Source organism: Coregonus clupeaformis, chromosome 19 (assembly GCF_020615455.1).
Source record: "Coregonus clupeaformis isolate EN_2021a chromosome 19, ASM2061545v1, whole genome shotgun sequence".
NCBI classification, from domain to species: Eukaryota; Metazoa; Chordata; class Actinopteri; order Salmoniformes; family Salmonidae; genus Coregonus; species Coregonus clupeaformis.
The window spans coordinates 12,390,984-12,406,963 of NC_059210.1; the positions used below are offsets into that span (position 1 = coordinate 12,390,984).

General features: G+C 43.9%; 1 protein-coding gene across 1 annotated transcript in view; it reads right to left on the reverse strand.

Moving 5' to 3' along the window:
* Positions 1–15,980, reverse strand: part of LOC121531658 (kinesin-like protein KIF21A) — a 60,525-nt gene that overhangs the window by 34,757 nt on the left and 9,788 nt on the right. The window contains exon 2 of the mRNA XM_041837014.2: positions 1,183–1,405. Coding sequence (XP_041692948.2) covers positions 1,183–1,405 — 223 coding nt within the window. The remainder of the gene's footprint in view (positions 1–1,182; positions 1,406–15,980) is intronic.

The window sequence follows — 15,980 nt, forward strand, 5'->3', positions numbered from 1 at the left end:
TGAGGAAGGAAAACAGAAGTATGATGAAAGGAGATAACGATATTAATTCATTGAAGTTTCATTTCAATCTGCTGTGCTTGTAACCAAGTGAGAAGAACCCCATGATTCTGCCGACTTGGTCAGACTGTTGGGATTGTGTTAAAGATGAATTAGTCCAGCACAGACTAGACAGACACATACCCTACCAATTGTCCTCTACAGTCTGAGTAAAAACACAGGGAAAAAATAAGACGAGCCAAGCTGAGCTGGGCCGAACCAGGCTACCGAGAGCCAGGGCCAACCACTGTAGCTACTGTACAGTAGGGAAGAGAGACAGACCAGAAGTAGGTCACCAGTCACTGCAGCAGTGGTGGTGGGGAACAGATGGGGAACAGAGGAGTTCGCATAAAACATTTATGAATATCTTAAGAGTTTTGTAGGCCTACTTAACTGCATCACTTAAGCCCCACCACCATTGAAATCCCCCTCCCATCAAACAGACTTTAGTTCTAGAAAGCCCCCGTGAGAGAGAGGCTCAGCCGCCAAGGCAACCGGGGAGAATGGGAGAGAAGGCCAAACTTGCAACACATTTCCATGTTGTAGTGCAGACTGACAGGGGCAAAGAGAAAAAACTGCTTGAGAAAGTCGTACTAGGAAAGTAGTAAGAACTGCTGAATAGGAAAGGAGATTGAGAGGGATAGAGGGGGGTGCTTTAGAGGTGTTACTATAGATTGGGAGAGCTTTGTGAGGGCTTGCAATGACAGAAACCAATACGCTCAGAAACCTTTTATAAAAACTATACAAGCACTCCAAGAGCTAAATAGTATTGAATAAAAAAAAGTAAAAAAAATATTGGAGGGGTCAATTCGTTTTCAGGACCTCGCACAGGATTATCATACCAGTTCAGTATTTGACTCGTGATCAAACATAAGTTTTACATTACACAAATAACAGCCTTACAATGTCAGGCACAGTGCAAACAACTGCTTTAACCTACTGCATAGCTAGGGCCCAGAGTTTTCCTTGGTAATTTGACCTGACCAAGAAAAACCCTGGTCTATACACAAGTGTTGTGTCCTTAAACCCAAATATCAACACTTTATACTAAAATATCACCCCAAAGGCCCAAACCACCATGAAGTCAGAACAATCAACAGGGATCAGTTGAGGTGTCGGTTGAGACAGGGTTGTGTAGAGACTTGCCTGGCCATAGGCAAAAATGGTGGCGTTGTATCCTTCAAAGCAGCCCTCGATCAGCTTCTCAGTGCAGTTAGCATAGATGCTGTCCTGACAAGAGTCCATGTCGAACACATAGTCGTACGTAAAGGCCTTGTCTTTACCCAGCATCACCTGGGGTTCCCCCGGGGTCACAAACGTACAGATGTGACATCCCTCGATCTTCTCCCGGGCCAGCTGAGGGCGAATCCTGGTGGAGATAGAGAGGGAGATAGAGAGAAACAATGTCACTCAATCAACAAGAGACAAACATACTGTAATTGGCCTAACCTACAGTGCATTCGGAAAGTATTTAGACCCCTTTACTTTTTCCACATATTGTTACGTTACAGCCTTATTCTAAAATTGATTAAATATTAATCAATCTACACACAATACCCCATTATGACAAAGTTTTTAAAAACACAAGTATTCAGACCCTTTGCTATGAGACTTGAAATTGAGCTCAGGTGCATCCTGTTTCCAATGATCATCCTTGAGATGTTTCTACAACTTGATTGGAGTCCACCTGTGGAAAATTAAATTGATTGGACATGATTTGGAAAGGCACACACCTGTCTATATAAGGTCCCACAGTTGACAGTACATGTCCGAGTTTGCCAAAAGGCACCTAAACACTCTCAGACTATGAGAAACAAGATTCTCTGGTCTGATGAAACCAAGATTGAACTCTTTGGCCTGAATGCCAAGCGTCACGTCTGGAGGAAACCTGGCACCATCCCTATGGTGAAGCATGGTGGTGGCAGCATCATGCTGTGGGGATGTTTTTCAGCAGCGGGAACTGGGAGACTAGTCAGGATTGAGGGAAAGATTAACGGAACAAAGTACAGAGAGATCCTTGATGAAAACCTGCTCCAGAGCGCTCAGGACCTCAGACTGGGGCGAAGGTTCACCTTCCAACAGGACAACGACCCTAAGCACACAGCCAAGACAACGCAGGAGTGGGTTCGGGACAAGTCTCTGAATGTCTTTGAGTGGCCCAGCCAGAGCCCGGACTTCAACTCGTTCGAACATCTCTGGAGAGACCTGAAAATAACTGTGCAGCGACGCTCCACATCCAACCTGACAGAGCTTGAGAGGATCTGCAGAGAAGAATGGGAGAAACTCTCCAAATACAGGTGTGCCAAGCTTGTAGCGTCATACCCAAGAAGACTTGAGGCTGTAATCACTGCCAAATTTGCTTCAACAAAGTACTGAGTAAAGGGTCTGAATACTTACAGTAACAGTCACTCATTTACATAAGTATTCACACCCCTGACTCAATACTTTGTAGAAGCGCTTTTGGCGGCGATTACAGTTTGAGTCGTCTTGGGTATGTCTGGATCAGCTTTGCACATCTGGATTTGGGGATTGTCTCCCATTCTTCCTTGCAGATTTTCTCAAACTCTGTTAAGTTAGATGGGGTGCGGCGGTGAACATAATCTTCAAGTCTTCCCATAGATTTTCAAATGGGATTCAAGTCTGGGCTTCGGCTTGGCCACTCATGGACTTTCACATTCTTGTTCTGAAGCCATTTCAGTGTTGTTTTGGCTGTATGCTTGGGGTCATTGTCCTGTTGGAACGTAAATCTTTGCCCCAGTCTAAGGTCATTTGCACTCTGAAGCAGGTTCTCATCAAGGATTTGCCTGTATTTGGCTCCATTCATTGTTCCCTCTATCCTTACCAGTCTCCCAGTCCCTGCTGCTGAAAACTATCCCCATAGCATGATGCTGCCACCACCATGCTTCACGGTAGGGATGGTGTTAGACGGGTGATAAGCTGTGCCTGGTTTTCTCCAGACATAGCAGTTTGCATTCAGGCCAAAGAGTTCAATTTTTGTCTCATCAGACAACATAATCTTTTGCCTTACGCGCTCAATCTTTCACGTGCCTTTTTGCACACTCCAGGTGTGCAGTCATGTGCCTTTTTCTCAGGAGTGGCTTCCATCTGGCCACTCTCCCATAAAGCCCAGATTGGTGAAGTGCTGTAGAGACTGTTGTCCTTCTGGCAGGTTCTCCCATCTCAGCCAAGGAACTCTGTAGTTCTGTCAGTGGTCACTGGGTTCTTGGTCACCTCCCTGACCAAGGTCCTTCTTGCCCGGTTGCTCAGTTTGGTCGGATGGCCAGCTCTAGGCAGAGTCTGGGTAGTTCCATATTTTTTCAATTTCTCTTGGAAACTTTCAACACCCTAGAAATTGTTTTATACCCTTCCCCAGATATATACCTCATCACAATTCTCGGAGATCTACAGACAGTTCCTTGGTCTTCATGGTATAGTTTCTGCTCTGACATACACTGTCTACTAATGGACCTTATTTAGACAGGTGTGTTTCTTTCTAAATCATGTCCAAACAATCGACTTCAGGTGGCCACAGGTGGACTCCAATCAAGTTGTAATGACCTCTCAAGGATGATTATGGGAATTGGATGCACCTGAGCTTAATTTGGAGTGTCATAGCAAAGGGATGTGAATACTTAAGTAAATGAGATATCTGTATTACATTTTCAATAAATTTGCAAAAATTTCTAAAAACATGTTTTCACTTTGTCATTATGGGGTATTGTGTGTAAATGAATTAAATCAATTTTTAATTCAGGCTGTAACAACAAAATGTGGAATGAGTCAAATAGGTATGAATACTTACTGATGGCACTATGTATTTGTGTGTGTATGTCCATGTGTGTGTGAGACTGAGTGTGTGTGTGTGTGAGACTGAGTGTGTGTGTGTGTGTGTGTGTGTGTGTGTGTGTGTGTGTGTGTGTGTGTGGAGTACGAGTGTGAGCTAGAGATGCACTAAGCTTCAATGCTGAAAAAACTTTAATGCCCTCCTGATAGCTGGCCAACTGAAATCTGGCCCTGGATTATTAAGCCTGATGTGGAAGCAAGAGAGAAAGAGAGACTGTGCTAGAGGGCAAGAGAAACGATGTGATTGGCAGAAAAAGAGAGCTAAAGATATAGAAGCTAAATACATACAGCTCTGTGTTTACATGTGCCATTCCACTCCCAACCAGGTCTAAAACAGTGTATACAATATATTGTAACAGCTTCTAATATATTGCATCTTCATGCCAGCCATTTTCCACAAACAGGAGACGTTTATTCTTAGTGTACACAACTCCACTGGTAAAATAACTCTGCTGTTACGGTCAGACTAACGGTTAAGAAAAGCACCTGGCAGTGGGCCTGCCTGCCTGCCTGTCCTGTGTGAATATAAGGACTGTATTGTCCCCTGCGGGCACAGAGAACAATGTTGTGGTCGGTGCACAGTGCACTCATTGTGTCTGCGTGACACTGGATCCCACCGCTACCACCAACGACCAAACCTGCTACAGGATTACACAGCCTGCTGGACGGAGGGAGGGATGGAGAGACGGAGGGATGGGAGAAGAGATAAGTCCTGCCTGTAGGTCAGGGTTGCCCAACCCTGTTCCTGGAGAGCTGCCCTCCTGTAGGTTTTCGCTCCAACCTCAAGGTGTTACTAACCTGATTCATCTTATCAACCTGCTAATTATTAGAATCAGATGTGCTAGATTAGGGTTGGAGCAAAAACCTACAGGACGGTAGCTCTCCAGAAACAGGGTTGGGCAGTCCTGCTGAAGGTTATGGGATGTCCGCTAGATAACAGTAACGCAGTGTTTTGACATGGTACAAGGCGGGGGTGGGGTATAATGGATTGCGAGACCAATGCCAAACACTCCTATTTTATAAGCCCACATGAAGTAGACTGTGGGGTAAACAAGGTCAGCAGAACATCAACCAGTGGGTCAGAGAAATGAAATGGTTCTGATTCTAGGAGCTGATTCAACTCTGAAATAAAACATGAACAGAGTAAGCTCTATTTTAAAGAAGCATTAGCATTCCGTAGAATCATCCATATCTGACAACATGGCAGAGAAGAGCGGGGGCAACAGGTAGGGCTGGGAATTATCAGGGTCCTCACAATACCATATTATCACGTTCCTTAGGTGCCCCCCACCACCATTTTTTGACAACACACAGGAAACTGTTGAGCGTGAAAAACCCAGCAGCGTTGCAGTTCTTGACACAAACCTGTGCGCCTGGCACCTACTACCATACCCCGTTCAAATGCACTTACAGTGCATTCCGAAAGTATTCAGACCCCTTTACTTTTTCCACATTTTGTTACATTACAGCCTTATTCTAAAATTGATTAAATTGTTTTTTTCCCCTTATCAATCTACACACAATACCCCATAATGACAAAGCAAAAACAGGTTTAGATTTTTTTGCAAATGTATTAAAAATTTAAAACTGAAATATCACATTTACATTAGTATTCAGACCCTTTACTCAATACTTTGTTGAAGCACCTTTGGCAGCAATTACTGCCTCAAATCTTCTTGGGTATGACGCTACAAGCTTGGCACACCTGTATTTGAGGAGTTTCTCCCATTCCTCTCTGCACATCCTCAAGCTCTGTCAGGTTGGATGGGGAGCGTTGCTGCACAGCTATTTTCAGATCTCTCCAGATATGTTTGATCGGGTTCAAGTCAGGGCTCTGGCTGGGCCACTCAAGGACATTCAGAGACGTGTCCCGAAGCCACTCCTGCGTTGTCTTGGCTGTGTGCTTGGGGTCGTTGTCCTGTTGGAAGGTGAACCTTCGCCCCAGTCTGAGGTCCTGAGTGCTCTGGAGCAGGTTTACATCAAGGAGCTCTCTGTACTTAGCTCCGTTCATCTTTGCCTCGATCCTGACTAGTCTCCCAGTCCCTGCCGCTGAAAAACATCCCCACAGCATGATGCTGCCACCACCATGCTTCACCGTAGGGATGGTGCCAGGTTTCCTCCAGACGTGACGCTTGGCATTGAGGCCAAAGAGTTCAATCTTGGTTTCATCAGACCAGAGAATCTTGTTTCGCATGGTCTGACAGTCTTTAGGTGCCTTTTGACAAACTCCAAGTGGGCTGTCATGTGCCTTTTACTGAGGAGTGGCTTCCGTCTGGCCACTCCACCATAAAGGCCTGATTGGTGGAGTGCTGCAGAGATAGTTGTCCTTCTGGAAGATTCTCCCATCTCCACAGAGGAACTCTAGAGCTCTGTCAGAGTGACAGTCGGGTTCTTGGTCACCTCCCTGACCAAGGCCCTTCTACCCAGATTGCTCTGTTTGGCCGGGCGGCCAGCTCTAGGAAGAGTCTTGGTGGTTCCAAACTTCTTCCATTTAAGAATGATGGAGGCCATTGTGTTCTTGGGGACCTTCAATGTTGCAGACATTTTTTGGTACCCTTCCCCAGATCTGTGCCTCGACACAATCCTGTCTCGGAGCTCTACGGACAATTCCATTGACCTCATGGCTTGGTTCTTGCTCTGACACGCACTGTCAACTGTGGGACCTTATATAGACAGGTGTGTGCCTTTCCAAATCATGTCCAATCAATTGGATTTACCACAGGTGGACTCCAATGAAGTTGTAGAAACATCTCAAGGATGATCAATGAAAACATTAAATTTTCAGTGTCATAGCAAAGGGGCTGAATATTTACGTAAATAAGGTATTTCTGATTTTTTATTTTAATACATTTGCAAAAAATTGTTTTCGCTTTGTCATTACGGGGTATTGTGTGTAGATTGCGGAGGGAAAACAAGTATTTAATCCATTTTAGAATAAGGCTGTAAAGTAACAAAATGTGTTAAAAGTCAATGGGTCTGAATACTTACCAAAGGCATTATAAATATTTTGTCTTGCCCATTCACTCTCTGAATGGGACACATACAGAATCCATGTCTCAAGGCTTAAAAATCCTTCTTTAACCTGTCTCCTCCCCTTCATCTACACTAAATGAAGTGGAGTTAACAAGTTACATCAATAAGGGATCATAGCTTTCACCTGGATTCACCTGGTCAGTCTGTCATGGAAAGAGTAGATGTTCTTAATGTTTTGTATACTCAGTGTATGTCTGCTGCAGAGAGACAAGAGAGCATGAGAAAATGAGTTTTGATCAGTCATGGAAATAAAAGTGCTGAAAACAGGTTGGCTCACCATTTAAAAAGATGGAGAACAAGCTATTAGATGAAAAATACTGGAGTTTTAGCACAGGTACAGCCAGCTAGCGCTGGCTAACAGTACCTACAGTAGAATATAAATACTTATTTACAAATCGATGCTTGGAGTCAAATATCTATATAATATCGTCCAAAAATAATATTACGATATGTAACTGTATATAAAACATTTCCCCCACCAATAGCAACACTAGCAACAGTAACACTAGCAACAGTAACATAGGCCTAGCCTTAAATTCTCTCAAAATCTGTTTCTGTGACATGATGTAATACAAAAATACAAACAATTTAAAATAAAAAGCATTTATGTTTAATCCTCTTTTGTTTTGGTAGTGGAAGAGAGAAAAAGGAACCAACACGTTAACCTTTTATCCTCTAATTCGTTCCTCCTTGTCATTTAAGGCTGTCATAATGTATTAAGCACACAGGTGTCAAGCACCGAATGAAATCCATTTGCTGACATGCCAGTCTCAGAACAACCCCTTTCTGCCAATTGAAAATTTCCTGCACACTCTAGAGAGCTAATCCTATTCCATTACCACAAGGGATGCCTTTGTTTCAGGCAGTTTAACATACCAATTTGCCATGTAATCCTACTGTTTCAAAACCTCGTTCTCCACCCCTCTCTCCCCAGGGCACATGGTCTCTCCCAAATCTGCTGTGATCCCCCTATCCCCTCCCATGTACAATGAGCCGTCTCAGTTTGGGTTGAGGCGGCAAGATAGAGAAAAGTTTTTTTTTTTAACACCTCTAGGCCAATGTCTTGTTTTATTTTTTTAATGAATTCTTCAGGGTTTCAACATAGAATTAAATACTGATATACTTGAATAATGTACATGTATAAAAAGGTATACAAAATGTATTTTAAAACCAGTGAATTAAAGTGAACGAGCTGCCCTCTATTAAAGGTTATAAAGGTTTTGTATAATTTCAGCCAGTAGTTTTGAAAGTAGTGCTCACGAGCCAAAACGGGTCCAGAAAACTGTGCACAATTGTGTACAACGTCATTGTTCTGGAGCCTTCGTAGCATGTGCCTAAAATAATAAAATAAACTCTGGCGGGGTGACCTCACAATACGATACTATCACGATACTTAGGTGCCGATTCGATATGTATTATGATTATCACGATTCTATATGTATTGCGATTCGATACCGCAATTTTATTGCGATTTGATGTTCCAAACATATTGCTCACTATATGTCTACTGCAGAGACAAGAGAGAACATTATAACAATTAGTTTTGATCAGTCATGGAAATAAAAGTTCTGAAAACATGTTGGCTCACTATTTAAAAAGAAGATGGAGAACAAGCTATAGGATAAATAATACAGGAGTTTTGGCGCAGGTACAGCCGACTAGCGTTAGCTAACGGTACCTAGCAAAAATAATCTGAGTCAAAGTATATATAAAATAATCGCCCAAAATAATATTGCGATATGTAACTAGCTTATTTTTCTCCATCACTACCTGTCAGTGAGAGACTATATTCACGCTAGATTTTTTGTTACATTCTTTCTTTAAAAAACTGTGGGGAAATTCTCTGCGGACCCCCTCAAGGCAACTGCTTTTTATCAGAGCGATTAAGCTCATCACACAAAACGCTCAGAAACCAGCTATTTAACATTCAGCTTTGCAGCCAAAGTGAGGTCATTTTCTCAACCCAAAACGTTTACAAGTCTGGTTGAAGTACTGAACACGCCCCAACCTGTTGTCTGTTCCACCCACCACCACCACCACCGCTCCAGCTCCACAACACTCTCTCCATAAATCATTAAAGGCTGTGCGCATCGAGGGAGAAGATAGAGGGAGGAGAGGTGGGGGTGAGAAGCTTCTTTAACCACATTTTCTGCAGAGCGAGCTGGAAGCTGTTCAAAGGGGGGAAAGAAGGCAGAAGAAACCTTCAAACTCATGCGAAACTCAGCACCGACGTTGCATCAGGGCAGTCCAGTAAAAAAAAATGTGGCCGTTAGGGAAGAGAGAAATGCAATATGGTGTGCAAGGAGGCCAATCAAGAGGCACAGCGGGCCTAGGCTAGAGTGTTCATCACATGTGTTTGTAACTACAGACTCAAAGGGTACCGTAGCAATCTGGTTAGCTCCATGAGCTGTCAGCTTTCTCTTCCAACACCCAGATTACGGTTACTACGACAGACACCTTCAGATACACCTCTACACTTAGACAGAAAACTGTCGGATGGGGCTCTGAGGAGCCCTACTGTATGTCTCTCACACGAACACGTGCCCACACCCATATGTATGAGACTGTGCCAGTATGTGTACTATCACTAGAGCTTTGATCCTGGACAAAGACCTGCAGCCATGTCGTATTTACCCACTATGGAGGGCAACTGGGATTCCTGAAACTGGGGTTCCTGAAACTGAGCTCTGGTCAATCCTAACTATTGTTTACCAATAACAGTGCTCAATTAACACCTTCACAGTTTAAACGTTTAGTTTAAAAGACTTCATTTGTGTTTGTGGAGGACAGTGTCTGCTGTGTAGGCCTACTCTACGGTTCTTCAGGGAAGAGGTTGCCATCGTGACTGGTAATGGAAGTGGACATTAATAGGATAATCCCATCCCAGCAGGATATCATGCTGCCACCAAACCAGTCTAAGTGATGTGTCCCAAATGGCACCCTATTCCCTATATAGTGCACTACATTTGACGAGGGCCCATAGGGCTCTCGTCATATGGGCTCTCGTCAAATGTAGTGCACTATATAGGGAATAGGGTGCCATTTGAGACAGAGTCTAAGTGACGCCAACCAGAGGGAGACAGGAGACAGACATCCTCCCCGGCATCATCCTTTAGAGGCATCTTTAGCGTGGCTCTAATCTAATCTACTTGATTATGAGTATACTTGAGTAAGTATGTCTTGATGAGTGACATTTGGAAGCAACAACAAGGGGACAGAATAGTAGTGGCAGATTTCAGTTAGTGAAAGGTCTTAATGGCCTGCCTGTGATATAATACAAAAGGGATTTTTTTTTACTATGGACCGTATCCCGCCCTATGACACAACAACAATGTATAGACCGTATCCCCCCCTATAACAACAATGTATAGACTGTATCTCCCCCTACAACAACAATGTATAGACCGTATCCCCCCCTACAACAACAATGTATAGACCGTATCCCCCCCCCTACAACAACAATGTATAGACCGTATCCCCCCCTATAACAACAATGTATAGACTGTATCTCCCCCTACAACAACAATGTATAGACCGTATCCCCCCCCCTACAACAACAATGTATAGACCGTATCCCCCCACAACAACAATGTATAGACCGTATCCCCCTACAACAACAATGTATAGACCGTATCCCCCCTACAACAACAATGTATAGACCGTATCCCCCCCTACAACAACAATGTATAGACCGTATCCCCCCTACAACAACGTATAGACCGTATCCCCCCCTACAACAACAATGTTTAGACCGTATCCCCCCCTACAACAACAATGTATAGACCGTATCCCCCCTACAACAACAATGTATAGACCGTATCCCCCTACAACAACAATGTATAGACCGTATCCCCCCACAACAATGTATAGACCGTATCCCCCCTACAACAACAATGTATAGACCGTATCCCCCCTACAACAACAATGTATAGACCGTATCCCCCCCTACAACAACAATGTATAGATCGTATCCCCCCTACAACAACAATGTATAGACCGTATCCCCCCCTACAACAACAATGTATAGACCGTATCCCCCCCCCCCTACAACAACAATGTATAGACCGTATCCCCCCCCTACAACAACAATGTATAGACCGTATCCCCCCACAACAACAATGTATAGACCGTATCCCCCCCACAACAACAATGTATAGACGTATCCCCCCCTACAACAACAATGTATAGACCGTATCCCCCCTACAACAACAATGTATAGACCGTATCCCCCCTACAACAACAATGTATAGACCGTATCCCCCCTACAACAACAATGTATAGACCGTATCCCCCCTACAACAACAATGTATAGACCGTATCCCCCCTACAACAACAATGTATAGACCGTATCCCCCCTACAACAACAATGTATAGACCGTATCCCCCCTACAACAACAATGTATAGACCGTATCCCCCCTATAACAACAATGTATAGACCGTATCCCCCCTACAACAACAATGTATAGACCGTATCCCCCCCTATAACAACAATGTATAGACCGTATCCCCCCTACAACAACAATGTATAGACCGTATCCCCCCTACAACAACAATGTATAGACCGTATCCCCCCTACAACAACAATGTATAGACCCGTATCCCCCTATAACAACAATGTATAGACCGTATCCCTCCCCCACAACAACAATGTATAGACCGGTATCCCCCCTACAACAACAATGTATAGACCGTATCCCCCCTACAACAACAATGTATAGACCGTATCCCCCTACAACAACAATGTATAGACCGTATCCCCCCTACAACAACAATGTATAGACCGTATCCCCCCCTACAACAACAATGTATAGACCGTATCCCCCCCACAACAACAATGTATAGACCGTTTCCCCCCTACAACAACAATGTATAGACCGTATCCCCCCCTACAACAACAATGTATAGACCGTATCCCCCCCCTACAACAACAATGTATAGACCGTATCCCCCCCCTACAACAACAATGTACAGTGGGGAAAAAAAGTATTTAGTCAGCCACCAATTGTGCAAGTTCTCCCACTTAAAAAGATGAGAGAGGCCTGTAATTTTCATCATAGGTACACGTCAACTATGACAGACAAAATGAGAGAGAAAAAATCCAGAAAATCACATTGTAGGATTTTTAATGAATTTATTTGCAAATTATGGTGGAAAATAAGTATTTGGTCAATAACAAAAGTTTCTCAATACTTTGTTATATACCCTTTGTTGGCAATGACACAGGTCAAATGTTTTCTGTAAGTCTTCACAAGGTTTTCACACACTGTTGCTGATATTTTGGCCCATTCCTCCATGCAGATCTCCTCTAGAGCAGTGATGTTTTGGGGCTGTCGCTGGGCAACACGGACTTTCAACTCCCTCCAAAGATTTTCTATGGGGTTGAGATCTGGAGACTAGCTAGGCCCTTCCAGAACCTTGAAATGCTTCTTACGAAGCCACTCCTTCGTTGCCCGGGCGGTGTGTTTGGGATCATTGTCATGCTGAAAGACCCAGCCACGTTTCATCTTCAATGCCCTTGCTGATGGAAGGAGGTTTTCACTCAAAACCTCACGATACATGGCCCCATTCATTCTTTCCTTTACACGGATCAGTCGTCCTGGTCCCTTTGCAGAAAAACAGCCCCAAAGCATGATGTTTCCACCCCCATGCTTCACAGTAGGTATAGTGTTCTTTGGATGCAACTCAGCATTCTTTGTCCTCCAAACATGACGAGTTGAGTTTTTCCCAAAAAGTTATATTTTGGTTTCATCTGACCATATGACATTCTCCCAATCCTCTTCTGGATCATCCAAATGCACTCTAGCAAACTTCAGACGGGCCTGGACATGTACTGGCTTAAGCAGGGGGACACGTCTCACACTGCAGGATTTGAGTCCCTGGCGGCGTAGTGTGTTACTGATGGTAGGCTTTGTTACTTTGGTCCCAGCTCTCTGCAGGTCATTCACTAGGTCCCCCCGTGTGGTTCTGGGATTTTTGCTCACCGTTCTTGTGATCATTTTGACCCCACAGGGTGAGATCTTGCGTGGAGCCCCAGATCGAGGGAGATTATCAGTGGTCTTGTATGTCTTCCATTTCCTAATAATTGCTCCCACAGTTGATTTCTTCAAACCAAGCTGCTTACCTATTGCAGATTCAGTATTCCCAGCCTGGTGCAGGTCTACAATTTTGTTTCTGGTGTCCTTTGACAGCTCTTTGGTCTTGGCCATAGTGGAGTTTGGAGTGTGACTGTTTGAGGTTGTGGACAGGTGTCTTTTATACTGATAACAAGTTTAAACAGGTGCCATTAATACAGGTAACGAGTGGAGGACAGAGGAGCCTCTTAAAGAAGAAGTTACAGGTCTGTGAGAGCCAGAAATATTGCTTGTTTGTAGGTGACCAAATACTTATTTTCCACCATAATTTGCAAATAAATTCATAAAAAATCCTATGTTAGAGCCGATTTGGGCATATTTTGTATAAAAGACTGAACATACTGAGCTCCATGTACATTTGTGTAAATATATTAAATATTAATGTATATGATGAAATATTAGGTACGTACCTTTATGATTTATTTACCGGATTGAGATATATTCATTTGTTATTAGTGTAACTCAGTTTTTGGCCCCCCCTCTTGCCCATTCATTGTACTGTGTTAATTGTGTTAGTATAAAGGCAGGAAGTTGGGCCTTCGGGGGGAGGAGTCCTTGCTAGATGCGGGAGCGGTATAGTTTTTTGACCATATAGACATACAGAAATACAGACAGACAGGTCATATTATATTATGTATTTGCATTTCAAGTAATCTCTGCTTTAAGTTGATTGGAGAATACCTTTTTGTTAGATAAGAAGAATAAACATTTTTTGTTGCACTATATCCCTGGATCTCATTGAATGTTTGGCCGTTTGGAAACGTTGAGTGTGGACTGTATGCGTCCGAAACAACCCCGCTTCAGGCTAGGGCAGTGGCTATGGTAAAGAGGAAAGGAAGCCACTACATCCTACAATGTGATTTTCTAGATTTTTTTTTCTCAATTTGTCTGTCATAGTTGACGTGTACCTATGATGAAAATTACAGGCCTCTCTCATCTTTTTAAGTGGGAGAACTTGCACAATTGGTGGCTGACTAAATACTTTTTTTCCCCACTGTATAGACCGTATCCCCCCCTACAACAACAATGTATAGACCGTATCCCCCCCCCTACAACAACAATGTATAGACCGTATCCCCCCCCTACAACAACAATGTATAGACCGTATCCCCCCCCTACAACAACAATGTATAGACCGTATCCCCCCCCCTACAACAACAATGTATAGACCGTATCCCCCCCTACAACAACAATGTATAGACCGTACCCCCCTACAACAACAATGTATAGACCGTATCCCCCCACAACAACAATGTATAGACCGTATCCCCCTACAACAACAATGTATAGACCGTATCCCCCCACAACAACAATGTATAGACCGTATCCCCCCCCTACAACAACAATGTATAGACCGTATCCCCCCTACAACAACAATGTATAGACCGTATCCCCCTACAACAACAATGTATAGACCGTATCCCCCCCTACAACAACAATGTATAGACCGTATCCCCCCTACAACAACAATGTATAGACCGTATCCCCCCTACAACAACAATGTATAGACCGTACCCCCCCACAACAACAATGTATAGACCGTATCCCCCCTACAACAACAATGTATAGACCGTATCCCCCCCCCACAACAACAATGTATAGACCGTATCCCCCCTACAACAACAATGTATAGACCGTATCCCCCCTACAACAACAATGTATAGACCGTATCCCCCCTACAACAACAATGTATAGACCGTATCCCCCCCTACAACAACAATGTATAGACCGTATCCCCCCTACAACAACAATGTATAGACCGTATCCCCCCCTACAACAACAATGTATAGACCGTATCCCCCCCTACAACAACAATGTATAGACCGTATCCCCCCCTACAACAACAATGTATAGACCGTATCCCCCCTACAACAACAATGTATAGACCGTATCCCCCCCTACAACAACAATGTATAGACCGTATCCTCCCCCTACAACAACAATGTATAGACCGTATCCCCCCTACAACAACAATGTATAGACCGTATCCCCCCCCTACAACAACAATGTATAGACCGTATCCCCCCTACAACAACAATGTATAGACCGTATCCCCCCTACAACAACAATGTATAGACCGTATCCCCCCTACAACAACAATGTATAGACCGTATCCCCCCTACAACAACAATGTATAGACCGTATCCCCCCTACAACAACAATGTATAGACCGTATCCCCCCCTACAACAACAATGTATAGACCGTATCCCCCCTACAACAACAATGTATAGACCGTATCCCCCTACAACAACAATGTATAGACCGTATCCCCCCTACAACAACAATGTATAGACCGTATCCCCCCTACAATAACAATGTATAGACCGTATCCCCCCCCACAACAACAATGTATAGACCGTATCCCCCCTACAACAACAATGTATAGACCGTATCCCCCCTACAACAACAATGTATAGACCGTATCCCCCCTACAACAACAATGTATAGACCGTATCCCCCCCCCACAACAACAATGTATAGACCGTATCCCCCCCACAACAACAATGTATAGACCGTATCCCCCCTACAACAACAATGTATAGACCGTATCCCTCCCTACAACAACAATGTATAGACCGTATCCCCCCTACAACAACAATGTATAGACCGTATCCCCCCTACAACAACAATGTATAGACCGTATCCCCCCTACAACAACAATGTATAGACCGTATCCCCCCTACAACAACAATGTATAGACCGTATCCCCCCACAACAACAATGTATAGACCGTATCCCCCCCCCACAACAACAATGTATAGACCGTATCCCCCCTCCCCTACAACAACAATGTATAGACCGTATCCCCCCTATAACAACAATGTATAGACCGTATCCCCCCTACAACAACAATGTATAGACCGTATCCCCCCTACAACAACAATGTATAGACCGTATCCCCCCCTATAACAACAATGTATAGACCGTATCCCCC